The 22,450-nt window shown below is 47.5% G+C and overlaps 1 protein-coding gene across 2 annotated transcripts in view; it reads right to left on the reverse strand.

Annotated features, from left to right (window-relative positions):
- Window positions 1-22,450, reverse strand: part of WSCD2 (WSC domain containing 2) — a 138,807-nt gene that overhangs the window by 17,157 nt on the left and 99,200 nt on the right. For both annotated transcript variants that reach the window (XM_030583388.1, XM_030583389.1), the window contains 3 exons: window positions 19,676-19,797; window positions 14,879-15,053; window positions 7,379-7,543 (listed from right to left, as the gene is read on the reverse strand). In XM_030583388.1, coding sequence (XP_030439248.1) covers window positions 7,379-7,543; window positions 14,879-15,053; window positions 19,676-19,797 — 462 coding nt within the window. The remainder of the gene's footprint in view (window positions 1-7,378; window positions 7,544-14,878; window positions 15,054-19,675; window positions 19,798-22,450) is intronic.

Raw genomic sequence — 22,450 nt, forward strand, 5'->3', positions numbered from 1 at the left:
TGTTGTCTGTAAATTGGTTTCACTCGTCTGACTTTTAAAGCTGTCTGTTTATATATATCAAAAATTCAGCTCGGCCATGTCCCCTGTGCACAGTCAGTGAGGCACCACCTGTGTTCAGTCTGGGGCAGGGTGGGATTTATAATAATCCCCCCACCCCATATCTCTGACTGAAGATTTCACCCCTGCACACTGAGGAGAGCAAAGGCACGCTCACAGGCCAACTGGTTGAACTCCTGTTTGGCCAAGTCTAGAGGTGGCCATCGTGACACTACCCCTGAAGAGTCCAGCGCTGAAATCTAGCCCTGTGCAGCAGGCCAACATGAGGTTCCTGCACCGCTTACTTTAGCCTGGTTTGGGGACATTAAGCAGTGTAAAAGTGTTAGGCTGGTTCTCTGCAGAGGCCTCAGTTTTACCCATGGCCTGTACAATGTCTGGCTGGGGCTTTCCCCAACACCTGGCATCTGTTACTGATCCAAGGTGACTCGGCAGAGCTTCTATAAGGAATAATTTGTCTTAAATACATTTGAAGGGAGCAGGTGTCTCTGGGTATTGGGAATAGGCTACCGAGCTCTCCACCTCCAGGTTGTGAGCCTGATCCTGGCTGAGTGACTAAAAGTCATTATACTGCCTACGGGAGGAGAGTCAGTGGAGTCAGTCCACTTCCTGCTGGCCAGGTGTCCAGAGCAGAATTGGTGCTAACTACAGTCTGGGGAGGGCAGCAGTGCTCGGGGGTTCCTGCAGAGCAGAAGCAATGGCCCAATGTGTGGCTGCCGAAATCACTTTGCTGTGCATCCCGTGCCATCTCCTAGGGCTACGATTACAATAACAAAACCCACCAGCAAACTCATTTTGGGAAGACACAGGTTTCCTTCTCCCCGCTGCTCCGAACTCTACTTATTTTGCTGCTGAGCACACAGGGCTGTGGCCTCACTTTCTTAGTTCACCGGCTGCAAATCCAACTGAGCAGCCAACCAGCTTGCACTCAACATGCTGAATAGCCTCCTCTCAATGACCCGCGGGCCCAGCTGTATGAAAAATACACACGCCATGTCTAAATAAACAGAAAAAAAACATGTCGGCAGATGATTCAAGCCAGGGGGAGAGAGAGGCTGTAAGTAGATGTATTACATCAATTATAGATGTGTAATTTGCTTTCCTCCGTTAGGCTGTACAACATAGCTACATGGTAGCTAATCTACTAGTTGCTTGGATACATTCTAGCCCAGTCAGAAGAATAGGAAGCCCAGAATAAACATGGAATACTGTTTGACTTTTAGCCAGCAGAACAAAATATTTTGTATCATTAGTGCATAGATTTTGTTGTGTGTGCTTTTTTTTTTTTAAACTGAGTGGGATAAAGATGTTTAAATAAACTGCTCTAATGAACGAACTTACTCAAGAACCATTGCGCAAAGGAGAACGAGGGGATGGGCATTGGTTGATGTAAGTGAATATGTCGAGTGCCTGTCTGGAAACTCTATCATGCTGTATCAGCTACAACTATTGCAATGACATGTCAAATGGGTTCCATAGAATTAAACTGAGCTCAGCGTTTCGATACTGAAATCATAGAGAATCTTGGAATGTATTTGAAATAGACTTCTCATGGTCTTGATTTGAGCAAGGTTTGGTAAGGTAAAGCCTACCAGGGAAGGTCTCTTCTAATCCTAGGAGTGACCAGTTCTAGGCATGAGACTAGACTCCCTGTAGTCACAGGTTCAATTCCTCACAGGGTCAGCTTAGCCAGTCATACTTCAGAGGCACGTAAACTGAGTACCATGCAGTTTGCTAGCTGTGAGTCTTTCAGATATCATCAGGATCCATGGACACGAAAGAATCCTGGAGGTATTTTCTTTTGGAGCTTCATTAGAACATAAAAATTACCAGACTAGATCAGGCCAGTGGTCCATTAAGTCCAGTATCCTGTTAGCTGCACTGGCCAGCAATACCTGCTTTAGAGGCAGGTGCAAGAAATCCTGCAGAAGGAACTGACCAAATAACCTTTTCACAGAGAATTTTCTTCCTGACCCCCATGAGAGGCTGTCTGTCTTATGCCCTGGAGCATGAGGGTTTATAACCCTTCCAAACGTGTTCTTTTGTAACAAATAACCGTATTATTTCACTTTGGATACTATTGTTAGCCATATAAATGACTGTGCCTTCAATGAATCCTACTAATGTCTTTGACTCAATTATATCTTATGGCAAAAAGTTCCACGGCTAATTGCATAAGTGCATGAACTGTTCTTCCTTGTGTTGCCCTCACTGTGTTCTATAGCTTGTCCGATAAGCTATTGCTCCGTCCCTTTCAGACCTTCCCTGCGCTAAGCACAGCAGCGACTCTTTATCGCTCTAGCCAAGTCATACTGTCATCTTTTACATCCTCAGGGCAGTGTTGCTATTGTCCCTCCGGGGGCTATAGAGGCAGAGTGAGGGAAGAGCTCTTTCCCCGTAAAATATTAACTCAGTAAATAATTTCTCCATGTCAACAGGAACCAAAGATGGATATCCGCAAAATCATTCCGCCCAAGGAGAAACATGCTTTGTGAGTCAACCAGCAGCAGTGAGCAGACTGGCAGTCGAGTGTTTTTCTGTTATGCCATCCTGCATGCCCTAAGCAATAACATTTGCTCTGAAACAGTCTAATTTGTAACCGAAAGATGGGCCTCTCCAGCATAGAGTGAGGGGATTTACTGCATTTTGAATGCAGATATATTCTTATTTGGAGGAGTGAGTGCTTTTGTGGAATGGCTTGTTTTGTGGTAGGAACAGGGGGAGCTGGGCCTGACAAAAACCAAAGTGATCTGACTTAGGGTGACCAGACAGCAAGTATGAAATATCAGGACAGGGGGTGGGGGGTAATAGGAGCCTATATAAGAAAAAGACCCCAAAATCGGGACTGTCCCTATAAAATTGGGACATCTGGTCACGCTAACCTGACTCCACACTCACATCTCAGTCTGAACCAGAACATTTTTTTGCAATGGGGGACAGGAGGGAATAACTTGTTCTCAAACAACTTGCCCTTTTCACGATTTCTCAAGTTACAAGCAGGACGAGAAACAGAACGAGAGCGAACGGGGCTGGTTAAATTATCCAGTGTGAGCAATATTCAAAAGGAACTGACCCCCTCTCTCTGTTTGCAAATCATCCATGAACCCGTCGACGGTTTTCAAATGCAAACCTTATTCTTTGTGATTTGTATTCCTGTAGGAGCCCTAGCCAGCGATGTTATTCATTATTTATTTGGTTTTGGGGTGCAGCTGAGCAGCCCAAATCCAGGGCCCCATTATTCTAGGCGCTATCTAAACACACAGTCAGAGTCCTGAAGAGCCTGCAGGCTAAACAGACGGGATCGAGAAAGCAACCTATAGAAAGGAAATATTATTATCCCTGTTTTACAATGGGGAACCAAGGCCAAGAGAACTTAAAGTCTTGATTCAGCAGAGAACTTTAGCACATGTTTAATCTGATGCACGTGCTTATGTTCTTCTCTGATCTGCAGAGCACATAAAGGATCCGGGGGGACTCTCCATCACTGGTCATTTTTAAATCAAGATGGGCTGTTTCCTAAACGATCTGCTCCAGGGATTATTGTGGGGCAGGTCTCTGGCCTGTGTTATCCAGGAGGTCAGGATCACAGTGGTCCCATCTGGCTTTTGAATCTTTGCTGCTATGTATAAAGCCCGTGGTTAGCTTCGAGCACATGCTTAAATGCCCCTAAAAGGGACAAGCGCTCAGCCCTTTCTTAAAATCAAGTCCCTTTAAACTGCCTCAAGCTGGGCCACCAGTAGTGTGGTGCTCAAAACCACTTGTCCCTTCAGAAATTCCTGCCCCCGGTGACTCCAAGTGAACTGGGCTTAGGTGTGTATTGTGCAGTGCTGCTACAGCCTCTTTCAAGAGGCGTTACTGTACCAGGAGAGACGAATCAGCTGGATGCTGTTCAATTTCGGTGGGCTGCAGACCTGCTAGTTACAGGGAGACTCCATTGGGTGACCCCAGATTACCTCTGTTTTTGCCCTTCTCGCTAGGGGTCTGGGATGTTTTTGGTTAGCAGTTTGGGCACCCTGAAGCAAGACTGTCAAATCCATGAAAGCCAACCCTTTTTAGTCCCTCTCCCGACTGTTAAGGCAGGACATCAGTGTTTTACAGTCATGGCCAGCCAGCGTGCAGCCTTGCTTTGCTGTATCATTAAGTTAACTCTCAGCAGTTTTCCCTTCTGCCTGGGAGATTATTTAAGACTGATGGATGTAATGCTGATTTCTTTGTTATTGTTGCGTTTGGTTGCTGAATTCTTCTTGTGCTCTCTCAGAGAATGGAGATTGTTAACTGCACTGACTAAGTCTCCCACAGAAGTTATTTTTAAAAAAATTCCCTAATGAAATGAGAGTTTCAAGGCAGATTTGATGGTCTCGGGGTGACCCACACTAATCCACAATTTAGTACTGACGTATTACAAAATGGGTATCATAAACAGGGGACAAGGCAGGATAGGAATAACAAGGTAAAATACCCAGTTAAGGGTGGGGGAGAGGAGTCTGTTATAAGACCCCAAATAGTTTTTATAATGCAAAACAAAATGGGAGTTTGCCCCTTGGCATTTGGTCCAGCCACTTTGCAATAGGCTGAGCCAGGAGCTGGTCAAAAATGAGGGGCTTTTTTTTTTTTTTGGGTGCAAAAATGTGGAATTTGTAAATTTTTGACAAATTCCGAGCGGCTCCAGCCAAGACCTTTTATGGGAAGTTTCAATCCCCAGCATGGACCACAAGTGACAGCCGCAACACAAACATGACAATTCTACATAGAATTTTTCCACACCAAAGTGAACGTACCATCCAAGGGCCCAAGTGTGGCATGGCCTCGAACCCCAAGAAACAGGCAGTGTGAGTGACTCAGAATCTGTCTCCCAGGTTCCCACTACTCCCAGGGGGAAGGACTCTGTGCCAGGTCCACACCCGGTGTGGCATGCATCACCCAGGAGGCTGGAAATGCAACTGTAGCTGGTACAATGGGATGGGGGGAGCCAAACTCTGCACACTCTCCACCCACTTCCCACCTCCTCCTCCCCACTGGTCCCACAGAGACTGTTCTTCCTGCTTCCCACAATCCAAGTAGCTCGTGCAAGGGAGTTACCCCCTTACTCACTTGGGAGGTCACGCAAGGCAGCCCACAATCTGGCCCTCAGGAAGGTGCATGTGGATATGTGGGGGGTGAATTCAGATTGTCCTCAGTTGAGCTAAATGGTGCCATGCCCCACCCTGTGCTCTGTGGAACTGTTACAGTCCAGCCCTCGGGCCTTTTCCGAGGAGGTGAAGCTAGATGGACCATGCAAATAGAACCGTACGGCAGGAAAAGAAAGGAGTGACACGTAACCTCTCCCAAAGTGTAGAAATCACACCACGAGCCTGGGGCAAGAATTGGCCCAAAGCCTGAAGTCTTTCCTCGGGCAAAAGTCCTGCTGGAGCCCAAGGACATGTTGGCTGAATAAGGACTGCTGGGTGTGGGGCCATTTGAAATGCACCCAGTGAATCCCTAGTAACAGATCTACCAAGATATTGTGATGGCTTGAAAGGCTCAAAACCACGTTTCAGAGCAGTGAGGACAAGAAGGGGAAACAGAATCAGCTGGATATGCTGGTATTTGAACAGGCAGCTACATTTCTCAAGGGCCTTCCACGAACTGCGGTTTTCAGGTCCCTGTTACTTTATGTTTACAGCTATTGCTTCTTCATTGACAACACAAGTCAGCGACTCTGATGGCTGGCTGGATCCCAGCTGTTTGAAATGAGGAACCTTTAGATCAGTGGCTCTCAACCTTTCCAGACTCCTGTACCACTTTCAGGAGCCTGATTTGTCTTGCGAACCCCCAAGTTACACCTCACTTACAAAACTTCTTCCTTAAAAAATCAGACCTAAAAATACAAAGTGTCACAGCACAGTATTACTGAAAAATGGATGACTTTCTCCTTTTTACCACATAATTATAAAATAAATCAATGAATATAAATATTGTACTTACAGTTCAGTGTATAGTACATAGAGCAGTATAAAGTCATTGTACGGCATTTTAGTTTGTACTGACTCCGCTAGTGGTTTTTATGTAGCCTGTTTTAAAACAAGGCAAATATCTAGATGCATTGATGTACCCCCGAAAGACCTCTGCAAACCCCCAGGGGTATGTGTAACCCTGAGTGAGAACTACTGCTTTAGACCATTCCTGACATGCATCAGTTTCGTGGAGAAGGGGTAAATCAGGAGTAATTATATTGACTTAAATGGAATCCTACCTACCTATCTATCAATGAATTTTCATTGCAGGGAGGAGAATTTGGCCTGTGCACCCTTCATAAATGCTGACTCCGTGGGTGCTCTGGGGCTGGAGCCCCCCAGGGAAAAAATGGTGGGAGCTGAGCACTCACCAGCAGCCCCCCATCAGCGCCTTCCCCTCCCCCCAGAGTGTCCTGCCTGCCAGCAGGCCCCACCAATCAACACATCTCCCTCCCTTCCCATTCCTCCAGCCTGCCACAATCAGCTGTTTCGTGGTGTGCAGGAGGCTGGGGGGGAGAGGGGAGGAGCGAGGATGCAGGATGCTTGGGGGAGGGAGCGGACCAGGGTGGGAAGAGGTGAGGCAGGGGTGAAAACAGGTGGGATGGGGGAGGGGAAGAGGTGTGGCCTTGAGGCAAGGGGTGGAGTGGGGTGGGGTCTGGGACAGAGCCGGGGGTCGAGCACCCCCTGGCACAATGGATAGTCAGCTCTGGTGGCACCCTGTATGTTCTTTTACTCATTAATAAAGCACATTTCCTTCCCTAGACACAATAGCGTATTTCTAATTTAAATCTCCTCTCCTGCCTTTCTTCTGAAACCGTCAAAGTAGTCCAGTTCCTGAGATCCTTGTCGATAGGCCATCTGAAGTCACGGTGATAGTAAAGCTGCTGGTGACGCCGGTGACATTGTGTTTTAAACGCTTCCAATGAGCATTAAATTGTTACAGCTAAGAATGCAATAAACCAAGCTTAGTTTGCAGGTCTGAGCCTCTAAGTCAGCTACAGACAATTAAATTTGGTAGAGAACCTTGGATGACACTTTGAATGATAGAACCACATTTTATTAAGAGGAAACTGATTAGGCAGCAAACAGGGGTGCAATTACCATTTATACGATATATGTCCTGCTAAAACCAGTTATAACCCAACATAGCCACAACATAGCTCTTGTCCTTGCTAACTTCAATTTTCACATCTGACTGACTCCAGTTTGTATTTTTAAGTTTTGCCCACATTAACAAACTCAAATTCTCATACTGCTGTATACTAGGCCAAAGCCTAATTTCTATGTATTTCTTAACCTAGCGCATTTTAAAGGCTACACGTTCCTCTCACCTTTGTTGTAGAGCGATCCATCGAAGTAATAGCTCCCAGTGTAGAAACCCGTAGCTAGCTCGATGAGATGACGTGCCCACGTGTTGCCCGCTCCAGGAAAGCTTGCCAGAGCTATAAACTGTTTCGACCGAGCTGGTAAAAACCTTCTATCCATACAACGATTGTCTAGAAAGAGAATAAATGGAAGATGTGTCAAGGTTCAATACATAAAATTCCACCACTGAGATAAGAGGAAGAGAGATTTTCAGATCTCAGCAGACATACTAACGGAGATGTGGAAATGCTCATTCAGTGAACCTTATTCATAACGGCCACCCAGGGGGAGTCTCTTTTGTTGCCCCAGGAGCTGAAGCAGCATCTGGCTTGTTTTTTTGGCTAAAGCACCAGGTACTATCCAAACTCTCCTCCACTGTGGCCGTCTCAAGGTTTATTGCCACTTTCTGGTTCTATGGTGGGTGTATCAAGAAACACTCCTGCTACTATGCTGCATCCTCCCCAGTCACGTGTTCGTGAATGATGCATCCCAAACTAAGCACTTTTCCATCAGTTCCTGTGTCCAGTGGGGCCTTTTCAGTGACACAGTGACTGTCTTGCCAGTTTCTGGTTCCACTTTGGCAGCAGGGCATATGAACTGCATAGCTCCAGCAGTGAGGACAAGAAGGGGAAACAGGAGGAAAATTAGCTGTATATGCTGGTATTTGAAGAAGTGACTACATTACTCAAGGGCCTTCCATTAACTGTGGTTTTCAGGTTCCTGTTACTTTATGTTTTACAGCTATTGCTTCTTCATTGACAACACAAGTCTGCAGCTGTGATGGCTGGCTGGATCCCAGCTGTGCTGCTCTGAAATGAGGAACCTTCAGACCATCCCTGACATGCATTGTGGTGGCTGGAATGGGGGGAGGGTGATGGGAAGACTTGCAGGGATTGAAGAACCATCTCCGGCCGATCCTGCAGGGACCATCACTTGCATGGGTTTCACTGTACAAACATGAAAGGAAATGATCATTTCCCAAAGGATCCCCCACAGAGTTCAAAGCCTTCATCTAAAGCAAGAGTGGCCAACAGGGAGACACACAGATCCACCCCCAAAAGGCAGTCAGTCAGGACACACATGCTGAGTGGCACAAGAATCTCTATGGCCAAGCCAAGCACACTTTGACGCTCCCATTTGTTTGTCAAAGCTTTTTCTTCTGCTACCTGGCTCCGCCATCATACAGAGACCCCTTCTGAAGGCAGATGGATTACAGCAGAGGACACCATGTGTGCCAATAACAGTGCGTATGTCCTAGAGGCAGACCTGGGCTGCAGTTCAAACTTTGGCCCCAGTGGCCCTGGGATGTTTAGATCAGGGACTTGGGTTTAGCTCATTATAGCGATGGGGGATCTGAGGTGAATGTTTTGGGTACGGAGCTGGACCATCCATTTCAAAGGAGGTTTTGCTTCTAGGACGTGTGTGTGATAGTCTGAGTGTAATGGTAGATGAATATCTAATGTGTAGGTGCTCTGGGTGTGTGCACACAATGTGTGTGTGCATTCAGGCTTGAGTGTATACCCTGATGGGTTTGTGCGTGCAGTTGCCCGGCGCTGGCCTATACCTGGAATTATCATTCCCATTATGGCTGTTCTCTACGGCCTAGTGATTTGGCCCGTGGATTGAAAATCACATCAGGTCCCAAGGCCATTCCCTTCTGGTATATCATTACGCAGCTTGGAAGAGAGACTGGCTGGGCTCCACGAGTAAACATTGTTAGAGATGGGATAAATCCTCACCACCTTTCGTCCTTATCCACAGAATGAGTCCCAGTTAACCTTCCCCAGACGTTGCCCCTCAGTATCCCCTGGCTTAGTGGGAGTTGGAAAGTGTTAACAGACTATTCCAAGGAACAGAAAGTCGCCCCTAGGATTTCCCTGCTGTTTGGAAGCACACTGGCTCTCCTGTTTTTTTCCACTTCTGTCTTTCTTCATCCTACTGGCTCTACTATAGAGAAAACGAGTCCACTCTGTGTGGCTTGCTGTAGTCTTCTGGAGTAGACAGACGCAGTACACAATTAGATGGCTGCCTTAGGGAAAAGCCTCACTCACTGTAGAAACACTGAAAAATGCCAGCCGCTAAGATATTCTAACTGGGTACTACTGCTCTACTTCAAAATTCTGCTGCTTTCGAGGAGCAGCTGGCTAGCTCAGACAGGTGACAGAAGCACAAAATGCTCAGGAACTGAACACTGTAGATGTGGGCGGGTGACTCTCCCATCCTGATACTGACCAGACTTAATGCTGCTTTGCATCGAGATCACTATGCAAGGCAGAACAGGTTTAAGTTAGATCCTCTGTGTTATTTGTTTTCTGATGGCGACGTTATTGACCTTGCATAGAATTTGGCAGTTCAACCTGCAGGCATTTTGGAGGTAACGTGTTCTAAGAGTTCCTTCCCCTGGTTGCTTCTCTCAGAGATGAGTTATTGCTATTGTTCTTACCCCATGCCCTCCTCCGCTCACCAGAGTCACCAAATAAAGTAAAAGGAACAACATTATCCTGGCCAAACATTTCCTCCAATGACTAGATCATGAAAAGCAACGCTGAGGAGCTGCAACGTTTGCCTACAGCTGGATAGAGGAGTGGTTTTTAAGTGACAATAATAGATTCTCTGCTCCCACCTGCTAGGCTTTCAGCTGCTGAAGTGGGCGCAATATTTTATCTTCCCAGCACTGATCCCCTGTGCTGAATGCAGCTTATCACCTGCCAGAGCTGGGGATGCCAACCCAATGCTGCATATCCAGGACGGGTGTCAATCTTATGTAGACTAACATAGATATATGTATATTGTCTAAGCTGCATAAGTATAAATGCATCCTGCTCTTTTATGATGATTAATGCAAAAGCATTTTTCAAATGACCACAGAGAAGAGGAGAACTGGAGGAAAACTGTACAATAAATCCCTGAGCATACTTGTTTGACTTTTGAAGCCAATTTTCCTGGGCTCGTTGGCATCTCTTTTCTATTCACATCCCATGAACCTACCAGTGAACAGGAATTGCAAGAATGTTTGTCAAAAGAGCAAAGGCTAAAGAGAATTTTACAGATTATTGGACAGTAGGACGGGGAGCACGTGACTTACCTGCCTCCCAGGGAGCTCTGAAGTTTAATGGACAATTAATGTTTGCAGAGTGCACTGGGCTCCTTAGATATCTCCATGCTAAATGTTATTAACAGGAGACATTCCACCCTTTGTATTTTCTCGCAAAAGCTAAAACTGCTTGAGAAAGTCCCTACAGGAGCTTTTGTGCAGAACAAAAGTAACCATGTTATAGCAAAAAAATGTGGATTACAGATGTCCTTGAAGTCTTTGCTTACTTTGGGCCCTAATGAAATTGATAAAAAAAAAAAAAGACTCTCCTTGAATGCATACCAGAAATTTCATTTTTATTTACTTTACTTTGTTGGAACAATCTTGACGGAACTGACCTTGAATGGGGGCCAGGAGAAGTCATCTCTGATGAAAAGCCCTTGAGTTTTCTGTTTAGGATTCCTTCTTCTACTTTCCTGGACTGGCTTTTCCTTTTCTCCTTCCTTGACCCACAATCTTTTCTCCTGTCTTGTAACTGTATGGATCTAATCTCAGCCTTGCCACTATGAAATGCTAACAGAGCTCAGGAGACAAAGGCACATCTCCTGCTCACTCACCAGAAGCCAAGCATATTCTTGCTGCTGAGCAATTTCATGTATGTATCTACTTTGCATTGCAATGGGGCAAGCTGGCAAAGTCAAAATGGTCTATGGAGGTTTGAGTATATTTCTTTCTATGACAGTAATTCTCCAAGCACTTTTCTGTAACATTTCTCAAACACTGATGTCTTCAAACATGATACCGCTGGGCTTTCCTCCTTCATTTAGGCCACATTTTCACAGGGTATTAATTTTTTGAACTCGTACAGGGATTTCAAAGCGCTTGACAAGCATGGGTCAATTAACAAAACCTCATCACCTCCCTATGAGGAATGTTAGTGGCATTTTATGGATGGGGAAACCGAAGCACAAAGCGATTAAGTGACATGCACAGCAAGTCAATGGCAGGGCTAGGAGCTGCACCCAGAAATGCTAATAGTCAGCCTCTGCTATGATCACCAGACACAGGCTTCCACCTAGGTGCAAGAAAAAATCAGCTAGTCCCACAGATCTGAACGAAGCCGAACCCTAAATCCTTTTTGGTTAGCTAGTGAGAGAACTGAAAAGCACTGCCACGTGCGGGGCCTACAGAAGGGATTGATATTCATGATCCCATGTGATGAAAATCATAACCACCCGAACAAGAAGAAAATGCTACAGCAAATGTAAATGAACAGCCTCATTGGGACACTGGGTGCTTCTTTGGAAAGGAGACTGGATTTGTCACATTTTGCTTTCAAGCCATCTTCACAGCCTCCTGTACGCTTCCCCCAGGGCAGCGCTGGACAGCAGGTGCATTGGGATGTCTGGAGGGCTCTGTGACAGAAGATCAGAGACCCATTATTAACCAGATTGGTTTTTCTGGCCTGCAACTTATTGACAGTGACAAGGGGGAAAAAAAAGAAAGAAAAGTCTGCTGAAGGCAGATGGCAAACTGTTATTTCCTGTGTCTGATCTAAGCAGTAATTAAAGTTGCATGTTCAAAGGAGGATTTATTTTCTGGGAAATTGAAATAAATGGTAATTTTTAATGAATTCCGAATGGATATTTGGAAACCTGTGTTATTTTATCCAGGGTAATAGAATGCTCAGAGCTCCATGTATTCTATGGCCAGTTTGGACACGGGTGGTAAAGCTGAAATCTGCAGCAGAGGCATGTGACCATCTGATCAGTTCGTGTATCCTTCCTCCCATCCCTTACTCCAACACCCAGGTAAGAAAGAAAGGAAAAGCTACACAGGAAATACAGCTGGGGCAGAGGAACCAGCTGTCAGTGTAATGTTCCGGGCAACTCCACTCTGTGACCCAGATTAGGACCATTAAACAACGGAAGTAGATTCTGCTCCCATAAAATTCCTCCAAAAGCCCCAGCAGAGGCTAGCACCGGGCACTTGGGGGCCGTTAGTCTAGTTCTATAGAGCTCACCTGCCAGGCTGAATGTAGATTCACAAAGTCCTGGGGTCTCAGTAAAGGTGGCCACCATCAGGTGACCTTCCCATCCTGGGAGGTTTTCAGACTGAGATAGCTGGAGAACCATTGTCCCAGGCAGCGCTCCAAGCAGGCGCCTCTGATTTAATGGTGCTCGTTGTCCTTTGCTGGGGAGCCAGGCTCACATCAAAGCCCTATAATCAAAATGTTCCCCTGGCTGACTTTGAAGGGAAATGAACATGCTCAGTATATGGCAGAGGATTCCCGTCAGTGCATGGGCCCCTTGTAACAAAGGCTGCTGTGAACATGCATTGTACTGCATGTCCAATCAGCCCAACCCCCGGTAGAGGGTGCGCCGATGAATGGGAGGTGGGCAATGGTGGGCCACCAAGGATCAGCATTCAGCTAGACAGCGGGGAGTCAAAAACTACTGAGCAAAAGTCTTTGTGAGTCAAAGAGGGAATGGCCCTATTCTCAGTGGAAGGGGTCGACAGGGGCGGCTCTAGGCACCAGCAAAGCAAGCACCTGCTTGGGGCAGCCCTTTTGCAGGGGCGGCAGGGATCCAGCATGGGAGCTGCACCAACAGGGGGCTCTGGGAGCTGTAGTTCCTTGGTTAGCTCCCTGCCTGTAGAGCCAGCCCTGGAGCACGGAAAGAACTACATTTCCCAGCATAACCTTGGCCACTACCAACTGGAAAGGAAGGAGGGGAACCTCATGCTGCAGCGTGCTGTGAGTGGAGAGTTGCACTGTGGATGGTCGGGAGACCATATTTTAACATTCAAAAAGCAGGCCACTCCGCGGGGAGGGAGGGTAGCCCCACCCTGCTACCATCCACTCCCTCCGACTGCCCCCCACAGAAACCCCAATCCATCCAACTCCCCCCCCGCTCCCTGTCCGCTGATCACCCCCTCCCAGGACCCCACCTCCTGTCTAAGCCTCCCTTCTCCTTGTCCCCAACAGCCCCCTCTTGAGACCCCCCCAACTTCCCCCGTAGGACCCCACCCCCTACCTGTCCCCTGACAAACCTCTGGGACTCCCATGCCTATCCAACCGCTGCCTGTCCCCTGACTGCCCCCCCCAACCCCCTGACCCATCTAACCCCCCCTTCTTCCTTCCCCTGACTGCCCCCCCCAAACCTCCGCCCCATCCAATGCCCTCTGCTCCCTGTCCCTTGACTGCCCCCCCCCGGAACTCCCTACCTCTTCTCCAACCCCCAGCCACTTTACCGTGCCACTCAGATCAGCGTGTCTGGCTCCGTGCAGCACCAGACACGCTGCTGCATGCATGCTGCCGTGCTCACCTGTGGAGCCCACAGCCCCCCCCCCACACACACACACCCAGCACCTGCCTTCCAGATTCGAACACCTCAAAACTCAGGAGTGCTTAAGCTCAGTTTGGGCAGCTGTTACTTCATTTCTCCCCAATCAAATATACTGATCCACTGTAACTTGCTGTAGAAAAAGTAGGATAAAATTGAGCAAGAAATGCTTCCCAGTGGTTATTAGGACTGGAATTACGATTTTCAGCAGCCATTGCCTTTTTGTTTGTTTGTTTGTTTGTTTGTTTGTTTGTTTGTTTGTTTGTTTGTTTGTTTGTTTAAAAGGAAGACAGTGACATTGCATTGGCAAATTCCCCATAGAAAGAAAAAGTGAAACAAAAGAATAATAAAGGCACCTCAACTTTTCCTCATTTATGGAGGACAGTCTTATAATATGCATCCAGCTATCCTTCAATCACACAAGCTGAAAATTGTTTGACTTTACTGCAGCTCTGTAACCATATGGGAACCAATCCTGTCTGTGTTTTGTGCACATCCAAAATTCCTGCTGAATGACCTGCCCTGGGAGCGAGTTTCTAGTGACCCAGGGCTGCAGCAGAAGGAGGGTGCAGATGGGGGCAGGGCTGGGGCGGCACAGGGGTGGGGGGAGGGCACTGGTGGGGGGGAAAGGAGGAAGCCCAGTGCTGGGGCGGCAGGGTGCGGGGGTGGGGGGGAAGAGCCCAGGGCTGGGGCAGCAGGGAGGTGCAGGGGGCAGCCAGGGCTGGGACGGGGGGGCAGCCAACATTTTTTTTGCTTGGGGCGGCAAAAAACCGAGAGCTGGCCCTGGGGGTCGAGCCCAGATAGCGTGTCGCCAGTCAGCCACCCGGCTCTGCTAGAAAGCTGTTAAAGGGGGAGTATCGAGTGAGCAGCTGAGCGCAGCATGCACCAGTTCTCCAGCCCCTCTGCAGGGAAAAGGACACCCCAGGCAAGTAGCAATAACTATCCAGCATTAGCTGAACTCCAGCTGAGCAGCTGCATTCCAGGGCTCCCAGAGTCATTGTTCTTGCTGAAAGGGGAGAGTTAGAAACCTCTCCTGCTGCCTCCCCAGCAGACACACAGAGCAAAGAGCCTGGCACGACGCTCTCTACCTTGCACTTGTGTCTGGTACACGATGAAGTACTCAGCGGTCCCGCAGCTCTCAAACTCCTCGCCGTCACACTTCTGGGCGCACAGCTGCTCGTCCTCGCGCTCATGGAGGGTGAAGAGCGTGGTGGGGAAGCCGCAGTGGCAGGAGGCCCCCCCCAGGGCTGCCAGCGGGTATTCCTGGGGGGGGAGCAAGGGACAGAGTCGCTCAGCCTGAGCAGCCTGCAGCAGGCCAGCAGGCTGGGATGTGCAGCCCGTTGCTGCCTGCCTGTCTGCCAGTGCCTCCCGCACCCCCCGGCTTCCTGATCGCCACCAACTCCATTTCTGCTGCCATCAGAGTTCATGGCAAAGCTCCCATCTTCTGCAGGGGCAGCATGGTCAGGCCCTTGCTTATTAATGCTGGGTCAGTGTCGAGTACAGCAGCCTGGGAAAGTGGTTCCTTTAGTTCTCCCACATTTAGTGGTTATCAAGGGGTCTGTCTACACTGCAGCTACACTTCAGCCTCCCGGCCCGTGTCGACTCACGGTGTGAGTTTGGGGGGCTCACCTGAGCCACCCAGCTACTTTTAGTGCACTAGCTGGAGTTCTGCTAGCGCAACTCTGTCTAGCCGGGCTGGGAGGCTGCCTGACAGCCCTGGAGGCTAGAGTCTCTCCACAGTCACTTTGGAGAATCAGAATCTGGAGCTGGGTTTTGCAGCTGAGCTGCAGCTGTTCTTGTCCAGAAGCTACCCCACCCCTCCCAGTAAAACAGGAATAATGGCACTGGTGTTTGGGGGCAGTTCACAAGTCTTTAGGGTGACAGAAGCTTTTCTCTCTCTCTCTCTCTCATGACTTCTTTCTGGGTCAGGCACAGGAAAAGTGCTGTGCATTACAAGAGTGACCACTCGTAGCTAAATCCCAGGGGTGGGTTTACTCTCAGGCCCTGATTCTGCCCTGCGATATGTACAGGCAGACTGTTCTCTATCTGTCCATGGTACTTTGGTGGTCCCCATCTGCGAAGCACTTCACAATCTTTAATACCTGCTATTGTCCCCATTGTACAGATAGGGAACAGAGGCACAGAGAGACAAGGCCTAGATGCACAAAAGGAGTTAGGCACCCCAATTTTGGCACCACTGCAATGTACAACCCTACTCCCCACCCCCATCTGACCCAGTAGGTTTCTAAACTCACTAAGCATTTACATTTCCATGTTAAAAAGTTCTGTAAGTACCTTTGTTGATGCCACTGGGTGGGCCTTAGGACACATCCCTCTCCTTGGCATCTCCCATTGGCCATCTTGGCACACCCCCCTCTCCTTGGATCTCCCATTGGCTATGTTGGCACACACACCTCTCCTTGGCATCTCCCATTGGCTATCTTGGCACACACCTTTCTCCTTGGCAGCTCCCATTGGCTATCTTGGCACACACCCCTCTCCACGCAACAAGGGCTAATTCGGTTCAGGACACACAGTGCTTTGTAAATGAAATGTTCTGTGGGCCAGGTTCCATTGTCAGCAGCACTCCCGCAAACCAGCAGTAGCTCCCCTGCAGCCATTAGCTCTGCATCCGTGTAACCATGCCTGGAGTCGAGCCGTGCGAGGGGCGCGGTGTTATTACTCTTTGCGAGCCTGTCACAATGCTGCATTGCTAGCAACGGCCGCTTGGCTTTGACAAAAACCAACCCAACCAGAGTTCTAGCATGTCCAGCACCTCCTCGCCCAGCTGTGGCCCTGCATTCCAAACCACAGGGCTGGAAATTGCCAAGCTATTTGCTAGTGCAGGGTGTCATATATCTGGAGCTATGATACTCCTCTTAAAATCATGGCCTGATGCTGCTCCGGTAATTTGTGAGTTTGTCACCCAGAGTAAGGTTACTAAAAGCCCATAGACTGCATCTTCTGTGATCTCATTTGGATTTTAAAGTGCAGAGTTATGAGGGAACATTCAGAGACTGACAGGCAATTTAACACCCTGGGCTGTGGCGACGCTGGATTAATCAAGGGGCTCGGTGCTCAGGATTTTATTTACACCTCTGAGAGCCAAGCTCTCAGGGGAGCAAGAACAAAGCAGGGCTGAGGTGTGGAGCTGCTGTTCTCGTATTTAACAATGTGACAGAGTGCAGGGAACCTAATGGTTTTTAGTGGGACTGTCTGGTCTGTCGAGTGGCTGAGGGAGCATGTTCACTGGGGTAGAGATGGAGACACAGCAAGGGAAAGCTGCTGAGTCTAGATATATTGTTTTCAAATCCCTTTCTTAGCCTCCCATTTGGCAGACATCTGTTTGAGCTACGTCCGTCTATGACACTGAAATGTGACAGCAGGGAGACCTTCAGTGTCAGAGGATGCAGGACGGGAGGGCCTCATTAGAGGGCAGCCATTTAAGCATATGTTTGGGCATCCTTAGAGCTCATAGCAGCTCTCCTAGGAAGCGCTGCCACCCTCAGACAACCCGTGCACAGCTTCCTGTTTTGGGGGTGGCGATGTAGCCCTATGGAAGCTATAGGGATTGTTTGGTGATGAACTGCCTGCTGCAGACAGTTCAATCTTTAAGTGATTAACATCTGCAGTTATATGAGCCACCAGAAAAATGAACAATCCTGATGCTTCAGGACATAAACTGTGACCACATCTGGGGTCAGGAAGGAAACAACTTTCCCCCATTACTATGGTATGGAATCTGCAGTTTCCTCTAACACATTCTACATTTTCCCATGTGGGGGTCAGGTTCTTGGCCACCAGTCTACTGCTGGAGGTGAAGAATTAAACTGTCATTTCTGGTCAGAGATCCACCAGTAAGTTTGCTTGTTTTCTTTCTTTCATTTTTAAAAAATTAACATTCAAATCCAATAGATTAAACCCTGGTAAAACTCTCACGGCACAGGTTAACATTTGTGTGCTCCAGTATAGTAGAAATCTGGCATGGAAGAGACCCTATGGAGTCATCTATATGGATTAAAGCATTAAGATAGATAATTGACCTTGTATAATGCTACTATCTTCCCACCTAGATGTTTCACTGCTCAGCAAGACACTTGATTGGTGTGCAGTCTGGGCCAGAGAGACCCTACCCCAGGGGCAAAGTCTCAGCTGGTGTAAATGGGGGTAGCCCCATTGACACCAAGGGGGCTACGCTGAAGGAGAAGTTGATTCCCTCCTTCCCACCCTCTGGAGGAGAGAGTTGGAAGAAGGTTCCAACTTATCCCAAAGATGCAAGTTCAGCCAATTCACCATGCGGGGGCTAGGAACCATGCAATTCAAAAGTCAGAACTGTGTCTGCACAGGTTGGAAAAAGGCCTTGACAATGTGGCAGGGAGCAGCCTAAGCAGAAGCTGTCCTTGCCCATGTTTTCAGGGCATTAAGAGAAAGAAAACAAGTTCTTGTCCAGCCCCACTTCTCCTTCCCTTCCTACTCAGCTGCTGATTGTCCTGAGTGATGGGTTTGTTGCGGGTGATATCAAGGAAATCTCCTTCATGCAGGCTGAGGTGCAACACCAGACAGAACGTCATTGCCCAGAAAGCAGGCCTCAGCTCACCCTCTGTAGCTCTCTGGGTGAACATCCTCCCTCTGCCATCAAGCCCATTTACTTGAATGAATCAACTGGATTTGAATAAAATCAGAACCAACAAGGGTGAAATCTGGCCCCTGTTACCAGTGTGATCAAACTCATGATGCCTAATGGTTCTTGGGTCATGGGGTGGGGTCCTGGTCACCTAAAGGCTCTTGGGTAGCCTATGTCCAAAAGGTTCAGTGCCTAGACAATGGGGTCTCCAGGATTATCGACCCCAGCCTTTGTTGGCAGTGTCAGCAGAAGGACCAAGGACTGAAGAATAAGCTGCATGACTCTTCAGTAATCTCATGAAACAATGGGACTATTCACAGCAAAGCCAGAGTTACAATTTGTTCTCTTGAAAATCCTATGCCCCATCCTCCTTTCTTTGGGTCTCTTTCCCAAGGCTGCATTTTTTATTCAAGAGCCCCTTTCTTTTTGTAGATCTTCTTTCTCTTGCCCATGCACTTTCCCCTCTCCCTTACCACAGTTTCTCTGGCCCCAGTCCTCCGTCCCCTCTCCTTCCCACATCAGCCTCCCCCAAGGTCCTCCAGGATCATTGTTTTCTCTGCACTCTTCCCCTTGGGACACACATTCCAAGGTTGGGAATACACACTTTTCCATTCCCCTCTCAAGTCCAGTGAGAAGAAACTTGCCCAACAACCTCAAGAACATGGGTAGGAACTGGCCCCGACCCAGACCCTCAGCTGGTGTAAATCAGCCTTGCTGCATTCGCTTTAGTGGAGTGATGGCCACCACAGCAGCTAAGAATCTGTCCCACCATTTTAAAAGGTGAAGCAGTTACTTGTTGTTTAGAAACAGTGGCGTCAAATCCTGACACTGCCGGGCCAACCGCATACAAATCTCCCATAAAGTCCATGCATAGGATTTGTACAGGTAAAGCTTCCACCAGGTTACAGATTAAGCAAAAGGAGAAATGTAGTGATCCTCAGCATGGCCTTCTCCTGGGATTTAGAACCTACTTTTTGTAGGGCAAATATACAAGCTATAAATTTCTCCTCTTGTAGTTTGGACACAAGCAATTATTACATTAAACTGGATTAAAATGGATTGAGTATGATTTTTAACATGACTATTCTGAAGCAAATGCAGAGCTCTGGAAGGACTCTTAGCTTGATCCTTCCCCACTTGCATCCATGTTACACCAGTTACTCCCTTGGCTCTAGTGGGGTTATTCCTGATTTACATCATTGCAAACTCGAGGCGTGTGCCAGGTCCTTTGCTTAGAGCCCCATTCGCTTCTCCTACTTACCTTTTCAGTGCAGAAGTCCACACACTTGTCCACAGACATGTTCAGCATCACCCTAGTCACAGGCAAAGCTAAGGAGATGTTGTCTGGCCGATGGAAGCATCCGCGGAATATTGCGCTGCCATCTGGAACAGAGAGAGCTGGTTAGTAAAGGTCCATGTGACATGGAAGACGGAAAGTCTGGTTCACCAGCAACAATGGCTGTAGTGCAAAGAGACATGAGTCGAGACTCTCTGAGAGCCTTTCTTGGTCTTCTCCACCAGCTGCCACCATCCCATCATGAAACCTGGGCAATCAATCCACCCAAACCCAATCCTTCTGGCTGCAAATGCTATCCTCAGCGACAAATAATCCGACCTTCCTCCCAACTGAACAAACCCTCCTGACTGATGCAAAGAGTCTCCATTCCAAATCCTCCACCACACAAAGGCATGAGATAGGTTAGAGACCCTTGCCACGCATGCTGGTTCCATGCAGTTCCCTGCCACCTGGGGCTAGTTCCATGAAGAGAGGGCCAGTATGAATGAGTCTGCAACCACCTACATATGTCTAACAAACTAATGAACAGAGTCTGGCTGGTAACAGGGCTGGCTACCATTGATCTTATCAGAATCTGAATCCAGGGTGAAAGGCTCCAATCCCCTGAGCAATCTCGTCTCTTCACTACCACAGATTTATCAAGGACCCTTCCCCTTATTCTCAGGGAACAATCCAACTTTCATGACAATTTTAAGTTAAATAAGCTTCTGGTACAGTAAAGGAGCCAATTCTAACTGAATACCATTAGCTGTACTCTGAGAAAGCACCTAGAACATTATCTAGAAAAACACTCTTTGCTGCCTTGAATAAAAATACACCAGTTGACATGCAAACGCCTCATGTTTGTAGTGAGAGGTTATCTGGAAAGCAAACAGCAGCACAAAGTCAATGAGAATCTGTCTCCCCATAGACTTTCTTTGCTGTTTAATTCCTTATCCTCTGTTCTATGCAGCTTGTTTCTTTTTCTCTCGCTCTACAAGGAGAGTATTGAGCAGCGTGATTAAGGATTATTAATAGACACCAGAGCCCCCGCCTCAGCTACTGTGTGCTTTTCTCCAGCCAGCCTAGAAAGGGTGTCAATTGGAAAGCCATTCTGGAGGAGGAGGACCTATCTCCCTGGGCTCTGAGCTGTTTGTGTGCACCCACTGCCATACACTTACTTGTTAGCCTGGCACTTTGTGTCTAAGCTCCATCATTTCACGAAGGCAGGGTGAATCTTGGAAAGTCTCTGGCCTGATTTGCTTGAAGCCAAAGATGACCCATGACTGTCAATAATGGGGGTGAGGGGGAGGGGCAGAGTGAGGGCAGCCGGCTTCAGCGGTGGTACTGAGCATGCTTAGTCCATGTGAGTATGCTTAGTACAAGGCAAGCAGCAAATCTAGGGGGGATGACATGACCTGCATGCCCTCCCCCATGCATCACCGTGACTTGAAGCCCTGCTCCTCCCGTGGGTACTCAACATACTTGGCTGAGTTCCTTTTTTTTCTCTCCCTTGTCATCTTCCATCATTTGCTGGCCACTTTTAACCCTCTCTCTGGCTCTTTGTGTTTAATATCTCTATCAGCAAAATGACGCTGTTGGGTTGCTTGGGATTTTGAAAGCCCAAGTGACGTCACCAGTTCTGTAAAGAGGCAAGTAATCTTTACCCCAGAAATTGGATTCAGAGTGATGAGGAATTAGGAAGGCACAATGCAGTTGCATCTCAGCTGCTTGAGATGGGAATATTTGTCCTTAAACATGCCTTTAAAAATACTCTGGCTCTGGGTTGTGTGCACGGGGCTGGATTAGAGATTGAACAGAAGCAATCGCCTCCTTGGAAAACATGCATCAGGCAACTAACATTGCCATGGACCCCTCTCCTCCTGTTTCTAGCTTTCTGGGTTGAACTCCTGCATGATGACATTCTAACCCAATAAGCGAATCCATTTGTGCTGCTCTTTGAAATAACAACAACTCCTTTAAACTGAGATGTCAGAAGCAAAGTGCATTTTGTAGTGTCCTGTATGAAAGGTCAGGGTGTTCTGTATGTCTGTGTGTTCTGATGCGTTTTTAGAACAAACATCTGCAGTGGTCAGCCCTAAAATGTCAACATTTGCCCACAGTGACCACAGTGTGGTAGCTTACATACCCCAGTACGAACATGTATGTGGCAGAGAAAATGGCTCTGGAGTCTCAGATATTGTATATTATGAACTTACACACACAAAAACCAACCAACTAGCTTCAAAGTTGAGCTAGGCGAAATTTTTTTTGACCAAAACTTTCTTCAACAAGAAACAGATTTGGTGCCACTGAACATTTTGGGAATTCATGTCAGTTTTGCTGAATTGTTTCAATCAGAATAAAAAAAACCCTACAAAAATAAGTTCTGGAAATAGCATAATATTTTTTAATTTGAAGTAACTTTTTGTTTAGAGATTTCCTCTGTTTAGTTTAATAAATTCAAAAACATCTTCACATGCTCAAATTTGATGTGAAACATTTCATTCAACTATAAATGAACTTTTTCCCAACTTTTTAATTTGCCAAAAAAAAATTTTTAAATGCAATTTTGGTTTGACCCAAAGTGATTTTTTCCCGTTTTTGAATTGCCAGTTAAACCAAAAAATTATAGGCGCTGAACTTAGCTGTTTTGGGAGTGTGGAAGACCTCCTGGCTTGAAGTGGTTTCCAGTTTGGTACAATAGCTGTCAGTTCAGCACCCCCACTATACCCATTGGTCCAGCACCCATGCAAAAAA

This window comes from Gopherus evgoodei, chromosome 13, assembly GCF_007399415.2.
Source record: "Gopherus evgoodei ecotype Sinaloan lineage chromosome 13, rGopEvg1_v1.p, whole genome shotgun sequence".
NCBI lineage: Eukaryota > Metazoa > Chordata > Testudines > Testudinidae > Gopherus > Gopherus evgoodei.